Source organism: Aegilops tauschii, chromosome 2, assembly GCF_002575655.3.
Source record: "Aegilops tauschii subsp. strangulata cultivar AL8/78 chromosome 2, Aet v6.0, whole genome shotgun sequence".
Classification (NCBI taxonomy): domain Eukaryota; kingdom Viridiplantae; phylum Streptophyta; class Magnoliopsida; order Poales; family Poaceae; genus Aegilops; species Aegilops tauschii.
The window spans coordinates 16,677,378-16,693,806 of NC_053036.3; the positions used below are offsets into that span (position 1 = coordinate 16,677,378).

Below are 16,429 nucleotides of genomic sequence, written 5' to 3' on the forward strand. Positions count from 1 at the left end.
TCTAAGTTCCCGATGCAAAAAATCCGGCGGTGAAAATGGTTCATGATTTGAAGTACGGTTCAAAAGATAAAACATTTTGAAAAAATAAAACTAGGAAAAACAACTTCTAGATTGCATAAGTGGCCCACCTGCAGTTCACCACTTGTCAGCACCCGAAAAAAATGGGGTGACCTTCAGAAGGGGCACAATTAATGATTTTGAGTTTTCACTTACTTAAGGCCCATCACCCCGTCAAAAAAAAAGGATCATCACGTAACACTTGAACAATCACGCGCGCAAACAAAAACAGAAAACCAAACCCAAAGCCTTGACACGATCTCAGTCCTCTCTATATCTTTCAAAAAGCTTTGCAACTTTACATCCTACAAAAAAACAACAAGAGAGCAGAGTTTGCAATTTCTGTTTTTGCAACTAATCAATCAGTGTATGCACCTCCCGGGCACCCTCCACGAGAAGTAGTCCGTGTTCCCGGCGGCGACACGCTTCTTATAGATCTTCCAGTCCTCCAGCACGTTCTTGAGATCAAACAGCTTGTTCTCCAGCCCCACGCAGCAGTTGGCGTGCATGGTGACGATCCTGCCCAGGTCCTTGCCGTGCTGGCAGAACCCGCCGAAGCGGCCCGTGTCGAGGAACTGCACCCTGGTGCCGAGGCGGCCCGGCACGCCCTCCTTGACGATCTTGTCGAACACGTACTGCTCGTGCATCCCCGGGAACCGCGCGCGCGACGCCTGCCAGTGCTCGTAGAACCCGATGCTGCCGGCGCAGGACCGGACGTAGAGGAGGCCGCCGTTGGGGTAGTTCCCCGGCGAGTCCGGGTCGCCCACGAAGAAGTCCGACGACATGACCACCTGCGCCGCCGGGGACATGCGCGGGAACGGGTCCCTGAACCACAGGATGTCCACGTCGGTGAAGAGGAAGGTGTAGCCTAGCTCCAGGATGGTCTGCTGGAACCGGTTCCGCTTCCACATCATCTCCAGGTAGTCCCCCTTCATGTACTTCTGCTCCGCCGCGAAGTCCATGCCCTCCACCCTGAACCAGTAGCAGAAGGGGTGCACGGCGTTGCACCGGTCGAATGCTTTCTTGTCCATGGCCACTATGAGAAGGTGTTGCACCAGGTGCGCGGTGTTCTCGCCGTGCTTGAAGCTCTCCAGGAACAGGTCCAGGAACGACCCCGGTGCCGCCCATGCCTCGTTGAGAGCCGTCATCAGCACGGTCCGGTCTGCGTTCGCGGCTCGTCGGAGCAGATCGGCCAGATCTTGGGGCTTGTCCTGCTGTTTCAGCGAAATCATTTAGAGTTGACACACAATCACATAGTTCCCCATATAATGAAACAAACAGATTACACAAAAGGAAACAAACATTTTAAAGTATTATGAAAGTTAAATCAAATAGTATTCATAGCATCTTTGTTTAAAATGATACAGCATGCTAGTTGGTCATGTGAATTAAGTATTATGATTGTTTGATCTGTCTGTTTTTGTTGGCATCTTGTTTTTAGGTACCTTTCACATGGTGCTTCACATTCTTGTCAAAGCCAGAATTTTGTCACCGGTAGAACAATAATAACTCTTAAACAATGGTGAAGCAGGTGCTAACTACTTTTGTATTAGAATGATTCTAGTTTTAGGAATACTTCCCTTTGCATTTTCAACAAATACTCTTACGAGGACATTACTATCGTGGATACGACCACACCTACCACTACTTCGGCTACATTTGATCAAGACATGATGGCTAAGCAATGAGACATATGTCGACGTTGTACAAGAAGTTCTCTCACGTCGCTTTTGAAGGTAAGAGCTAGCGATGAAGTCTTCTATGTACTGTATTCTAGTTAGACTACTATCATAGTCTTGAGTTCAAACGATGGTAACTTGTGCATTCAGCAATGAATTAGGTCTCCAATGGTCCCGACCAGGTCTCCAAATTCCATCCGAGCATGACACAATTGCCAAAGCAGTTCATGTTTTTACATGTCACCTCCACATGGACCCATGTGCCTTATATAAACCAGGCTTGTGTTCCCCTACTTGGGCATGTGCAATTGCTAGCAGGGACTAGACTTTCATGATCACCTTATGATGCGCCGACGTGATTAATAACCTTTTCAGATTTGGTTTAGCGATTTATGAAGTGCAACATTGTCACACCTCAGACCGTCCAAGCCATCTCCACCCAATCGACAAAGTGTTTCACATCGAAAAACCAGGACACCCATAATGCTATATATGTCTCTCTTTTTTAGTATAAATCAGAAAAATCGTAAAAAAAACAAGGGTGTGGTGCGGTATCAGTTCTACATTCACAAGTGGGATAAAGAATGCTCATTTTTTGTACTCCCTCCATTCCTAAATATAAATTATTTAAGAGATTCCAGTATGAACTACGGAACAAAATGAGTGAATTTACACTATATATCGATATATATCAGTATATAGTTTGTAGTGAAATCCTAAAAAGACTTACATTTAGGAACGGATGTAGTATAGAAGTGGAAGACAGAAAGAGTTGATTGTTTTGGGTAACATGATGCTAGTGGCACTAGCCGGACCGTCAACATCGGCAAGTGGCATTTAGGAGAACCGGAGATAAGTAAAGCGAAAATAATTCATCTGTCTTGACGTGAAAAAGTTGCATTCCCTGTCTAGACGCAGCCAGAGCCATGTGTTTGGTAAGATGCTCTCCTAATGCTAGGTGTCGGTCATATAACTAAGAAATGGCCAAATGGGTGTGTTAATTAAGTTTCTTAGCACAAATCATGGGATAACAAGTGATTAGTCAATGTTCACTCTTATTAAGCACAAAACAAGCTATGCAGAATATAAACCAGAGATAAAAAAGTTTATGTTTCCTAATTACGTAACATTTTATTGATATAATTGTGTGATATAGCTAAAGCAAAGACGAACCTGCTGTTGCTTGTTCACAGGCATCACGATCTGCTGCTGCCGTTGCTGCTTTTCCTGCTCCGGTGACGAACCATCTCTGCCGCCGCCGTCGCTGCTGGCAACCACGCCCTTAGTCACCTCCTCCACTTTCACGACGACCTCTTGCTTGGGCCGATCGGCGCCGCCTGCCCCCTTCTCCGGCGCCCACCGTGGCGCCGGCGGCGTCCTCGCGCCGAGGTCGCGGCCCACGGACGTGTAGAGCAGGAAGCAGGCGGTGGCGAGCGCGGCGCCGAGCAGGAGGGAGGTGGCCGACTTCATCGACGACGAAGCGCGCACGCGGCGCAGCAGCGAGGTAGCCAGACTGGCAGACCAGGAAGAGAGACGGACGATGCTCTATATATGGCGGCTACGGCCGTGCATAAGGCGCTGGCCGTGGCAGCGTGGGCATGTGCGGGGAGAGGTTCAAGCGCGGCGGCGAGCGAGCGTGGGGTGGGAAGAATAATGGAGGCGGTCGTGGCGTGGGGTTGTTGGGATCGGGATCGGTCAAGACAATTGTCGCGAGGGGAGGGAGGGAAGCGACGGCAGGCTGCGTGTGGGAGTGGTCGAGTTGGGTTTGTGTGTGTGGGTGCAGCTGTCCGTAACCGTAGAAAATTCCAGGGTTGGTGAGTGCGCGGTGGCGGCTAGCACTGCATCAGGTTATTGGTTGTTTGTTTTGAACCGGCCGAGACGTTTGTGGTGGCAGACCCAGAGACAGAAATGGAGGGTGATATTTGGTAAAAGCAGAGCTTTTGGTGTGGCGATTACGACATCTTCGTTTGTGTTGATCCGTGGCTTGGCCGGGTATCTCCGAACCTTCGTGCTGGGGTGATGCCGATGTTGCTTTAACGATTTTTAGATCTCGTCTTAAGGGACGAGTGGCTATTGCGGTCTTCTTCAAAACCTGGTACGGTGAGGGTGAGGGCGCTCGTGAGTGTCACTTTTCTTTACTGTTGGTTCAGTGCATTTTTCAATCTCCGGCGGGCGACGTTTAGTCGGAGGAGGAAGAAGACTAGTATGTTTTTTAATGTAATTTTATTTTTTACTGGTAGCTCTACATCTAGTTGTCTATCATTGTACTGGTCTTTGTTTTGCTCGATATTAAAGAGATTTAAGATGCACTTTGGGTGTCTTCATTAAGAAAAAGTAGGCAAGTCTTATATTATACTCCCTCCATCCCACAATATAAGAGCGTTCTTTAGGACTACTCTTATATTATGGGACGGATGAAGTAGTTAGGTGTTTCCATAAAAAAAGTTTAACATTTAGGAAATATATTTCATATTTAAGAAATTAAATTCAAATAGCCGGGCGGGGAAGTTAGATATAAATTGTATGGCTATTACATAGGGTTCTATGTTAACAAATGAACTATGCTTAGTGTTCATTTATTGGAGGACTTGCAAAAGCCATTGGGGTCAGTCGCCCGGTCCTATAGAACCAACTCTATCCGTGCAAACCTATCACCCTTATAAAAGCATCAAAAGGGCAGGTCTAAATCACCATCTCATCCGTCTAACCATGAAATCTTATTGTTTAAAATCGCCCAATGTTGAGCAACAACCGCGTTGAGCGCCTGTAATAATAGTTACCCACCACTACAACTGGTTATGACCATTATATCTCCCTAATCTTCTCCTACTCGACCACGGGGCTATGCAGAAAACGACGACACTATGTTTTTTTAGAAAAAGGAGGATGACCCCCGGCCTCTGCATCTGGGAGATGCATGCGGCCATTTTATTAATTATTCTCGAGGACTTTACAAAGTAGAACAACAATATGCCTGAATCTGCTATCTTAGCAACATCTGCCGCTACTCCTATCCAAATGATGAAGGGGTGCAAGCTGGGCCACATACCCAGACCTCTCACCTAAGCCCAACATCTAAAGCCGGAGCCCCCGACCGAGCCATCTATCCGTAACCGTAGAAAATTCCAGGGTTGGTGAGTGCGCGGTGGCGGCTAGCACTGCATCAGGTTATTGTTGATTTTGAACCGGCCGAGACGTTTGTAGTGGCAGACCCAGAAACAAAAATGGAGGGGGGGGGGGGGGGCTAAAAGCGGAGCTTTTGGCTGGTTTTTGGTTGGTGTGGCGATTACGACGTCTTCGTTTGTGTTGACTTGTGGCTTGGTCCCGTATCTCCAAACCTATGTGCTGATGGTGAAGGATTGCAAGCCAGTTCTGCGTGGGGTGATGCTCCAACCGATGCTGCTTCAACGGTTTTTAGATCTCGTCTCAACGGGCGAGTGGCTGTTGCAGTCTTCAAAGCCTGGTACGGCGAGGGAGTTCGTAGGTGTCACTTTTCTTTATTGTTAGTTCAGTGAAATTTTCATTTTTTGGCGGGCGACGTTCAGTGAGAGGAAGAAGAAGACGAGTATGTTTTTTAATGTAATTTTATTTTTTACTGGTAGCTCTACATCTAGTCGTCTATCTATTGTACTAGTCTTCGTTTTGCTCGCTATTAATTAGATTTAAGATGCCCTTTGGGTGTCTTTATTCAAAAAAAAAGCAATCAAGTCTCGCAATATTATAGTTTACGTGTTTGCAATAAAAAAATATCATTTAGGAAATATATTTCATACTTGAAAATTAAAATTCAAATAGCTGGGCAGGAAAGCTAGAAAATAAATTGTATAGCTATTACATTGGGTTCTATGGTAACAAATGAACTACACTTCATTTATTGGAAGACTTGCAAAAACCATTGGGGTCAGTCACCCGGTCCTATAGAACCAACTCCATCCGTGCAAATCTACTACCAATATAAAAGCACCAGAAGAGCAGATTTAAACACCATCTCAGCCGTCTAATCATAAAATCTAATTGTTTAAAATCGCGCAATTTTGAGCAACAACTGGGTTGAGCGCCTCTAATAATTATTACCCATCGCTACCACCGGTTATGACCATTGTATCTCCCTAATACTCTCCTACTCGACCCATACACCATGTAGAAACGACAACACTATGTGACTATGCGCTTTCGCATTGCCATAAAAGGTCTAACTATGTCTTCTCATTTACTCTCGAGAATACATCTTGCTCAATAAATCTCACTGCGCAATTGTCCAAGAGATCATCACCCATACTATTTCTCAACTTCAATTCCACTAGACTCATCGCCGAGAATATTCTTTCAACATTCTCGATCGGCACTGGTAAGATCAATACCTATTTGATATGCAAGTAGATCAAATAATAAAGAACACACTTTTCTGTTTCAACATGCATAATAGAGAGCTCACCAATATTATTGACACAACTGAATCATCGATAAAGTTGGCAAGTTGGAACTCGAGCCTTACCAAGTGCTCAAAGTACTGTAGCTACTCAGTCGAGTTAGTTAACGCATCATTTTTTCCTTGGTCAGTTTTCTAACGATTTTTTGTTTTCACGTGGTTTTTTTCAATCGGGTTCTTTCCAGAAAATAAGAAAAATTATTTATGGAAGTAATTTTTTAAAGTTTGAGTTGTTTTTTCTAGAAGTGATCATTCATTAAAATTTTGAGATTTATTGTAAAACATTTTGAATTTGAGAACATTTTTAAAGATGTATTTTAACATTTCTTTTGCCAAACTTGAAATTTCTTAAAACTTTTGTGACCATTTTTAAATAATTCTGAAAATTTTAGAAACGTGATTTTATAAAAAATGAATATTTTTCTAAAATGTGTGAACATTTTTCATGGACGGGAATCCTTTTTCAAAACTTTGGGAACATATTTTGAACACAATAATATTTAAATTTTGATGACATTTTTTGAAAAAAATAAAATGAAAGAAGAATAAACAGAAAAGGCAGTAAAGAAAATAGCAGAAAAACGAACTTGAACATTAGAGAAAAAAAAACAGATACATTGTGGTACATGCTATCGCTAAATGGGCTGGCCCAATCTAGTTACTCGCGCGCTCTCCCAGAGTGAACGACCTGACTCGACGCAGTGTGCGTCAATTAGGAATTCGCGTCATTTCTGCTAAAATAAGTGCTGTTTTTGCACATCTAGCAAGTTGAGGAGCAATTCCACAAAAAGACTGCATCATATGCCTTGTTGTGCACTTGTTCTTGCAAGAGCTACCAACAACTAGCAACAGGTTCAGTATATTTCCATTACAGTTTCAATCATCTCGTCAGTGTCTCCACAAAAACAGCTTATGAATCAGGCGCACCCTCATCGGAGGGTCCATCTTCACATTGATCTTTGAGCAATGTGCATTGTTTTGCTCCAGCGGATCTGTCCCGGAGCAGCATCCGGACCAAAGCTTTGCAACCAGAAGGGGCATCCAAGAACTGATCTCTCAACTTAAAATGGGATATGCCCCTCTCCCACTGTTGTATTAACAGAATGAAACAAACAATTAATCATAGCTACAGTGTTAAAAGAGTGATAGGTTGCATAGATACATCACATGCTGATCAGCAAAGCAGTACAAACAGTATAGCACCTCAAAACTACCTACTTGAGGGGGGAAATAAAACAATTCTTCTAAATACATATCTGTCACAACACATGGCATGGATTTCATCCCTAAAGATATCTACATGTACATACAGATGCGGAAGAAAAAAAAATGAAAAGCCACCAAATACAAGTACCACATCCGATCCAAATTAATTGACGCTGACTTGGTATAACTTTAGTACAAAGTTGTACTAACTTAGCGTCAATAATTAATTCGGACTGGAGGAAGTATGGCAAGTCACCAGTAAGCCTCGGCAAGAGCACTTGGTACAAGCTAAATCATGATATTCGAATTTTACTAGTCAAGCACTCGGTACAAGCTAAATCATGATATTAGTTGGGCATATGCAGCAGGAACAACCATAACTTGAAGAAACTCATTCTAAAAAAATTAGAAGCTTCTGCAATACAAGGATGACAATTCACAATTCTTGCTAGTAAATGGTATATTTAGAATTCTTGCTAGAAGCACAGATACATGTTTAGAATTTCATTTTACTCAATTTTTGCTATAACTTTCAAGATGCCTTGATATCTATTCCACCAATGCATCAATCAACTGCTGAAATGAAAATTATAACTAGTCACAACTAAAGCCGCCAGAAATACAAGTATAAGAAGTCACAAGGAAGTTGTTGCCTCCAGTTAGCAGATCTTGCTAGTAAAACAATAATATGTATGAAGGGATTCTTGTTAAAAGCACATATGCATGTTCAAAGATTCAATAAGCCATAGCAGTGTTCCACACAAAGTATGCAGCAGATGGGAAAAAACTGCAAACTTCCATAAAACTCATTAAACTCCAGCATTGCGCCAATAATTTCAACGTATCTGAATATCACCGATTCATAGGTGAGAATTCCCTCAAATTCACATCTCTGCGTGTGAAATCACTATTCCCCTGAACACGTCTGTGTACCCATTCTGAAATCTTTGCCAAAAAATGTTCTATTTGAAAACAACATACTGAAGCTTGAACTTACTATATAACTCAATGTTCTGAAACGACAGTAGATTACACGATTCATGATATTTGGCAAAGCAGCAGGCTCACTATATCATTCTAAGCATTGACCACTCACTACCTGAGACAATCTGGCAATATATTCTTTTTACAAACCAATCAAATCAAATGCATTATTTGATTCCCAACTTCCATGATCAGTCAACATAAATGCCTTCGACACCGAGCACGACAACCTTGGCAGTTTACACGCAAATCTCCCCTGCTGCTGCTGTTGCTGTCAAAAAAGCAGTGTATTTGTCTCCATCAAAGCGGCATGTTAACCTTGTGCAAATTCTACCCTTTGGTGCTATGCTTTAGGACGCAACTTGTGCGATTCTACTCTTCTAAAAAAACAATTGAAAAACACAATAACTTTCTTGCAAGTTGCAATAAGGTGATCTTATGCTCTGAAGAAACTGGAACATAGTTGACACTTGACATTTTCAAATTCAGCTTTTTTGCAACAAGGTGATCTTATACGACAATTTCAAAAACTGGACATAACCTGCAGGTAATATAGAGCAAAACAGTACCGCCGAGCTACACCAGATGCAGAAAGAATGCAAATAACTATTTTTCAAAACTCGTCGATGTCCATTCAAGCAAGGGACCAACTGCCTAACATTGTGAACCGAGAAACAACTATATTTCTTTACAGAGGGAGTAGCACGTAACTACATCACCATTAAAGTTAGGTCAGGAATATACTAAAAAATAATTAAGCACTTAAAAGCTGATTTATATTATTAGCTGTGCGTGCAACAAAGAACAACAAGGTTGAAATAAAATAAAATTTGTAACCTAAAAGGCAAATAGATTGTACAGTAAAAAGAACAAGTTTATGAAGGGATCCTTGTTAGAATCACATATGCATGTCAAAAAGTTCATTTCATTCAGAGTTTATTATGATTACTTCCCAGAACTAGCAGTCCTGTGTTTTTCTCTCAGTAAATGACAAACACAAACACAAACGGTAGACACAAATTAAGCAATGGGACTTAGCAGCAAAGATACCATAGCAGTATTCCATAGAGAGTTGCAACAGATGAAAATCCAATCTACAATAAGATTCATTATCTCCAGATTTGCAGCAATAGTCTTAAAGCACCTAAAGGTTTGTATGAGCATAACCATTACTTAATATACAAAGGCACTATCTTCCAGATTTCAGTGACAACTAGATACTTATTTTGCATCAACAAAGTAACTAATAATTGTAAACTCATACCGACAACTTTACATTCATTTCCGCATACGACGAACAGCTGCAGATTTCAGTGAGAACCTTCAACTTCATGCCCAGTGCCCTCATCATCACCAATCAAACACGGAGGCCAGGCCATAATATACAGATAGGCACGGTCATGAAATGTCCCATGGATCAGTAACTCAATCTCCGTGGTCCCCAATGAATGGTAGAATAACCAGCAGCGTTGTGTGCCAATAGGGGTTATGCATGACATGTACAAGTACACGCATCCAGACCTAGCTTGCACAACTCTGAGTTTGCCCTCCGATTCCCCGGTCGTCCGCTCAATCTGTGCGCTCAAAGAGGGTATGAGCTGCTGCACCCAAACCCCAATTCCATCACCGTCCACACCACGGATCCAAACATGGAGGTGAAAATCATCAGATGCATATAGCATGCAGAGCTCTCCATCCTTAGTGTCCCCAACGATGAAATCGACCTGCCCGTAATCAATTATCCATGAGGGTAATGAGCGTAGATCCAGAGAGGAGACATCCATGGTGGCTGTGTTTATCCTAATCACACGGCTGTCCTCATAGAAAGGGCAGTAAACAGAGCCATTCACCAGCGTCCCAGCACCGTAATTTAGGCCGTGCTCACCGCCGATTTCCACCCACGGGTGGACGACCCAATCCCTCGTCTCCGACGAGAAGACGGCAGCGCGAACCCTAGACACGTCGGCGCCGACGCAGACCACGCCGAACGACCTGGAGCTCTCCTCGGGACACAGCAGATGGAAGCAAGGAAGACGAAACCGGTGAGGCTCCCGACCGCGACATCGTCGGGCAGCGAGATGATGTCCGCAGCCCAGGTCATGGGGTTCACCGCGGCCACGGCCCAGAGCGAGTTCCACATGAGGATGTAGCCGTCGCGGCAGTCCGTGACGGTCCAGCACGGGGGCGCGCCGTCGTCGGGAGGGAGGTGAGGAAGAAGTCGCCGCGGCGGAGGGCGGTGGAGACGTCCGGATCTGAGCGGCGCAGGGGGGCGAAGGAGGGGGCGGTGGTGTTGTCGACCTCGAGGAAGATCCCGAGGAGGGGCGCCGGGTGGAGGGCGCGGAAGAGGCGGCGGAAGGGCCGGGAGGAGCGGACGGCGCCGAGCCAGGAGCGGCAGGTGAGCGCGGCGCGAACGAGGGCCGGCAGGTTGGGCAGCCGGAGGAAGATCTCGAGGAGCTGGTCTTGGCCCAGCGAGGATATGGTTGTGGTTCCGTCGGCGACGGTGGCGATGGTGGTGGTGGTGGCGGCGGCGGCGGCGGCGGCGGCCGTGGAGGGGATCGACGGAGGTTTCGCTGCTAATTGCTTTTTTTAGGGGAAACTAAGTTTTATTCATCATAGACCACAGAATGTGGGATACATTGTTGGTCATGGGAGTGGCCGAACCAAATGTGCCGTCCCGGACCAAGAGTAAGAGAATACTTGGCTAGTTTATGAGCCTCAACATTAACCCTACGACTTTCAAAAATAAAATTACAGTTGAAAAGAGTTGCTTGGAGCTTGACTTCCTTAATGATCGCTCCATATCTTCCTGCCGAATCGCTCTTTAGGTCCATGATCACTTGCTTGCAATCCGAAGATACCACCAAGTTATGAATATGCATATCCGCCGCAAGTGATAGAGCTTCCCTCACAGCGATGGCTTCAAGTGTTGCTGGATCCTGAACACCTACTATCACCAGAGCTGAACTGCCAACGAAGTTGCCGTTGCCATCTCTACAAACAGCTGAAACGGCTCCACCTCTGCCTTGGCGTGTTGCTGCATCCACATGAATTTTATGAAAGCCCGTAGGTGGTCGCCTGGGTCTCGACGCTCGTCCCTACACTGGAGGTTCAGTTGGCCTCATCTCTTCCTTCCCAAAAATCATTCCTAGTTCTTCAATATACCTATTGACAAAGGAGTATGTAGCGTGAGGGCTTTGAAATATGCCTTCATGTATAGCCTTCCGACGGGCTGTCCAGATCGCCCATAATGTAACTGAAAGTTTGACAAACATTTCATGTGACAAAAGCTCCATCAATGTGAACAGCCAGTTCTTGGCGCTGGGCTCCGTGGTTGATATCAATTGTTGTGCCATCTCATCATCAACCAGGGCCCAAATGCAACGTGACATCGTACAATTGATCAGTGAATGTCTCCATGAATCTGGCGAGCCACAGATACCGCAAGCAGGGGAGTCTGTCATGTGCCTATGAGCTCTCACGTCATTTATGGGTAGCGATTGCTTGGAGAGTGGAAGTCAGCGGAGTGGATCCGTAGTTGTTTATAGTACGAATGGACCAAGCCCATTAGACTTCATGCTTTCAGCCCATGTACGCTATAGTCCAAGTAGTCCATGTAAATTTATTTCGGGAGCCCTATCCTATGAGCACCTCCACCTCCGAGACATTTTGACAGCTGAACTTGGGTGGGTATTGAAACTACGACGGATATTTGGACCAAGAACTGGATTCCACGGACAGAAAATATGAGACCCATTGTTTCATTGATTGCTCAACCTCCACAATTAGTGTCCGAGCTAATGGACCATGGAAATGCTAGATGGAATGCCTAGCTGATCCAACAGGTGTTCTTACCATATGATGCAGATGCGATCTTGCAAATTCCAGTCTATACAAGAAACATAGACGATTTCTGGTCATGGGGTTTTGAGAAGAAAGGGATTTTTTCTGTTCGCTCTGCATATAAGATGGTAGTGGAGATAAAAAAGAGGAGGGAAGACTGGCTAGAAGAACGACCAGGTACGTCTAATACGACCAATATGAGTAAATCTTGGACCTCCCTCTGGAATGTTATGATACCTGCAAAGATTAAAATGTTTCTATGGAGGTTAGCCAAGAATTCTATCCCCACCGAAGATGTGCGGAAAAATAGAAATATGTCGCATAAGGAAGAGTGCTATGTCTGCAGTGCTCGGGACTCATGGCGTCACAACCTGCTCGAGTGTACGATGGCGCGCTGCGTGTGGGTGCTAGTGGATCATGACTTGTTGGAGCACATGATAGCAACAAGTGAACCATCAGCTAAAAATTGGTTGTTCGCTATGCTGAAGGTTCTCAAACATGATGAGTTTGTTCGTATGGCAGTCACGTTATGGGCAATATGGCATGCAAGAAGAAAACTGATTCATGAGTCAATTACTCAGAGCCCATATGACACACATGCTTTTGTTCGGAATTTTATCACAGAACTTGATCAGTTAAATATTGGGCAAGAAGGACGTGTGATAACAGTGCAACAAGATAGCCATGGCAGAGGAAGATGGATTGCACCAATTGAGGGATATGTTAAAATTAATGTGGATGCGGTTGTGTCCGTTCATCACAACATGGGAGCAGCGGCTGCAGTCTGCCGAAATCGAGACGGAGCATATCTTGGGTCATCTTTGTTAGCTATACATGGTCTTGTCAACCCAGCTATACTGGAAGCTCTTGCTTGCAGGGAAGCACTTGCTTTGGCTCAAGATCTAGGAATGCAGTATATTCAAGTAGCTTCGGATTGCCAGCAATGCATCTGCCACATCCATCAAGGTGTAGGAGGAGAGGATGGAGGAGTTATAAAAGAAATTTTTGAGAGTCTTCAAGGTTTTTCTTCGTGTATTTTTTGTTTCGAACCTCGAGCTTCCAATGTTGATGCTCATAGGCTTGCTAGGTTTGGTGTTTCTCTACCTCAAGGGAGGCATCTATGGCTTGGTCTTCCTCATGACTCGGTTGCTATATCTGTAAACGTAACTGAATAATAAAGCCTAGCTTGTTTTGCTAAAAAAAAAACCTCCGAGACATTCCATAGTTGACTGGAATGTCCTCTACCACTAAACGAATATCATAGGAAAGTCTGAAATAAATTTTAAAAAAAATATGAATAGTAGTGTCAAGTCTAGGACTTGAAGCTTGGTAGTTTGGTTCCACCACAAGGAGCCTGATCATCTAAGCTACACTCGGTTCGCACTTGCACATCCGTCTTAGAACCATAACTCAGATGAGGATCTACAAAACAATTATTCTTCATTAGCAATGCTACATGATGAGATGGTATAAATGTTGACTGATCTTTCTTTAGTGAATCTGTATTTTGTTCCTTACAAATGCTCAACTGGTTGACGGTAAAACTATGTGGCATATTTCACCATCTAAGGAGGGAAAAATCATATAATAATCTAAAATAAAGTTAACCTATATTTTCATTTCCAATATTCCAAACTACCCTAGTATAAAATTCTTATATGAACCCGACACGTTATTCAAACTCCATTTACAATGTCAACTGATTTGGGTACACAATCACAAATCATGGTTTCCGACCATCCTTTGTTAGCATGTTTTAAATGTCGCCTTAGCAAACTCTGTGTACTAGAGATATTTCTGCATTCCAAATTTGGGTTACTATAAATATATCATTAAATACTACTAGTATACATAATTATTTGACATACAATTAACACATGTAAAAAAGTTCACTATATCTTCAAGAAGGAAATAAAATGCATCCTCATCCATTTGCATTGATAGGATTTGATTGTCTACAAATTAATGTTGCACATCGGATTTGTCTCACTTAAAGGAAGATTATCATCACTATTTATTTGAGAACATTAAGAATTACCTTGCACGAGGAACCATGGTACCCGCCCTTCTGGTGCTGCTTCTGGCTATTTTGTGCACAACCACCGTCGTCCACAGCAAGGAATGGAACGTGGGTCGCCAGGACGGATGGTTCTTCAGCATCTCCAATTGGGGGGATGACAAGCCAATCAAGGTCGGCGATGTGCTTGGTGAGAACTCTAAATCAAGTGATTGGCTATTTTTTAATTCTGATATGTAATCTTGTGTTTATAACTAATACTAATACATGCAGTGTTCAAGTACAAGGCAATTGCGCACAACGTGGTGCAGGTCTCAGAAGAAGACTACAACGCATGCACGGTCTCTCGCCCATCGCCGACCTACCGCTCCGGCAATGACCACATTAAGGTCACCAGCAGTGGAAGATTCTTCTTCATATGTTATGTGAAAACTCCTTTACACTGTGAGAATGGCATGAAGATAGCCATCACTGTCCAATAGATAGACATGATCCCTCTCATGATACGTACATGTTTAGTATCTTTGTACTAAGTCTGTAAGGTGCGAGCTCAAGACAGAATGATGGCAGATGAAGTAAATTGATGCTTGGCTCAAGTCTCCTACTTGTTTAGTATCTTCATTCTTCAACATGTTTCTTTTAAGACTGATTCATTATGTATTCATGACACCTTGCTACGGCAACATCTATTGTTTTATTTTTTAGGGGACCAATATCTATTCGGAAGAGCCAGTGGAAGCATACCACTAGTGGAAGTATACGACTAGTTGGTTTTCACTTTAAGTGAAACGTGGATGAATTTAAGTAATTTCAGTGGACACTGAAATATTTACCTTTTGAACAAATTTTTTGAAATTTCAGTAATGCACAGGAATTCAGATGTTCTTAAAGTATTTTTCAAAGTTTTCAAATAATACATCGAATTTCAGGTGAATGTTTCAGCCCTCTGGGCAAAATGCAAACTAAAAACACTAAAACTAACTGTATTTCTGTGATTTCGGTTGTGGATGTAATATTTCCAAAACTGAAATAAAAAAAACACTAGATACAAGTTTCTTTCATTCTACTGACCATACATTGTGTTAGAATAATTTGAGGCCACCGTCCATGTGTCGAGCACAAGAAATCACACAAGCACAAGCAATGACACTGAGATTTGTTAACGAGATTCACCAATATGGCTACATCCCCGGGACATGACTACGGGCACACCTACCCATGTACCAAATCACATGATACAATCTGTGGTAAGCCACCAAGGCCACAAGACAGCGCTCCGACCACCGCGCCACGGCCGGTCCGGTCACCCCTGCCACGGACGCCCGTACTGTCCCTCTCGTGATCTCTGTCTTAGCTAGCCTATAACTTATGTCTAGTCTATTTGGCTACCCGTGATGACTATATATAATAGTCCCAGGATACACATGTCCGACTCAAACATCTAACCTACCGCTAATTACAAGTCGATAGCACAACCTATACACTGAATATTCGACACATTATTTTAACATCTTGAACATTAAGGAAGATGCGAAATAGCTCCTTTACAGTTGCAATAATAAAATGGTTATTATTGTATTTCCTTGTTCATGATAATTGTCTATTGTTCATGCTATAATTGTATTAACTGGAAACCGTAATACATGTGTGAATACATAGACCACAACATGTCCCTAGTAAGCCTCTAGTTGACTAGCTCGTTGATCAATAGATGGTTATGGTTTTCTGACCATGGACATTGGATGTCATTGATAACGGGATCACATCATTAGGAGAATGATGTGATGGACAAGACCCAATCCTAAGCATAGCACAAGATCGTGTAGTTCGTTTTGCTAGAGCTTTTCTAATGTCAAGTATCATTTCCTTAGACCATGAGATTGTGCAACTCCCGGATACCGTAGGAATGCCTTGGGTGTACCAAACGTCACAACGTAACTGGGTGGCTATAAAGGTGCACTACAGGTATCTCCGAAAGTATCTGTTGAGTTGGCACGAATCGAGACTGGGATTTGTCACTTCGTATGACGGAGAGGTATCTCTGGGCCCACTCGGTAATGCATCATCATAATGAGCTCAATGTGACTAATGAGTTAGCCACGGGATCATGCGTTACGGAACGAGTAAAGAGACTTGCCGGTAACGAGATTGAACGAGGTATTGGGATACCGACGATCGAATCTCGGGCAAGTAACATGCCGGTGGACAAAGGGAATT

The 16,429-nt window shown here is 43.5% G+C and overlaps 2 protein-coding genes and 1 pseudogene across 3 annotated transcripts; 1 reads left to right on the forward strand and 2 right to left on the reverse strand.

Moving 5' to 3' along the window:
• Positions 1–307: 307 nt before the first annotated feature.
• On the reverse strand, positions 308–3,509 carry LOC109764577 (uncharacterized protein At4g15970). 2 transcript variants are annotated; one of them, XM_020323379.4, is made up of 2 exons: positions 2,910–3,509; positions 308–1,271 (listed from the first exon to the last, which is right to left on the reverse strand). In XM_020323379.4, the coding sequence occupies exons 1-2, from the start codon at positions 3,204–3,206 to the stop codon at positions 420–422; spliced, it is 1,149 nt and encodes a 382-aa protein (XP_020178968.1). In that variant the 5' UTR covers positions 3,207–3,509; the 3' UTR covers positions 308–419. The 2 variants fall into 2 exon arrangements, with proteins under 2 accessions (XP_020178968.1, XP_045088417.1); XM_045232482.2 differs by having other exon boundaries at positions 308–1,268; positions 2,910–3,481.
• A 5,880-nt stretch (positions 3,510–9,389) lies between these two features.
• LOC109764574 (uncharacterized) lies at positions 9,390–10,941 on the reverse strand (annotated as a pseudogene).
• A 3,298-nt stretch (positions 10,942–14,239) lies between these two features.
• LOC141041919 (basic blue protein-like) lies at positions 14,240–15,471 on the forward strand. Its single transcript, XM_073509494.1, has 2 exons — positions 14,240–14,402; positions 14,486–15,471. Exons 1-2 carry the CDS (start codon positions 14,249–14,251, stop codon positions 14,692–14,694), a joined length of 363 nt encoding a protein of 120 aa, XP_073365595.1. The 5' UTR covers positions 14,240–14,248; the 3' UTR covers positions 14,695–15,471.
• Positions 15,472–16,429: the final 958 nt, after the last annotated feature.

What these genes read in the sequence shown, in the direction of transcription:
- LOC109764577 (XM_020323379.4), bottom strand. Translation starts at nt 3,206, where the DNA reads ATGAAGTCGGCCACCTCCCTCCTGCTCGGCGCCGCGCTCGCCACCGCC. An exon ending in CTGTGAACAAGCAACAGCAG is followed by an intron (nt 1,272 to 2,909) that starts GTTCGTCTTTGC and finishes TCGCTGAAACAG; the next exon opens with CAGGACAAGCCCCAAGATCT.
- LOC141041919 (XM_073509494.1), top strand. Translation starts at nt 14,249, where the DNA reads ATGGTACCCGCCCTTCTGGTGCTGCTTCTGGCTATTTTGTGCACAACC. An exon ending in CAAGGTCGGCGATGTGCTTG is followed by an intron (nt 14,403 to 14,485) that starts GTGAGAACTCTA and finishes TAATACATGCAG; the next exon opens with TGTTCAAGTACAAGGCAATT.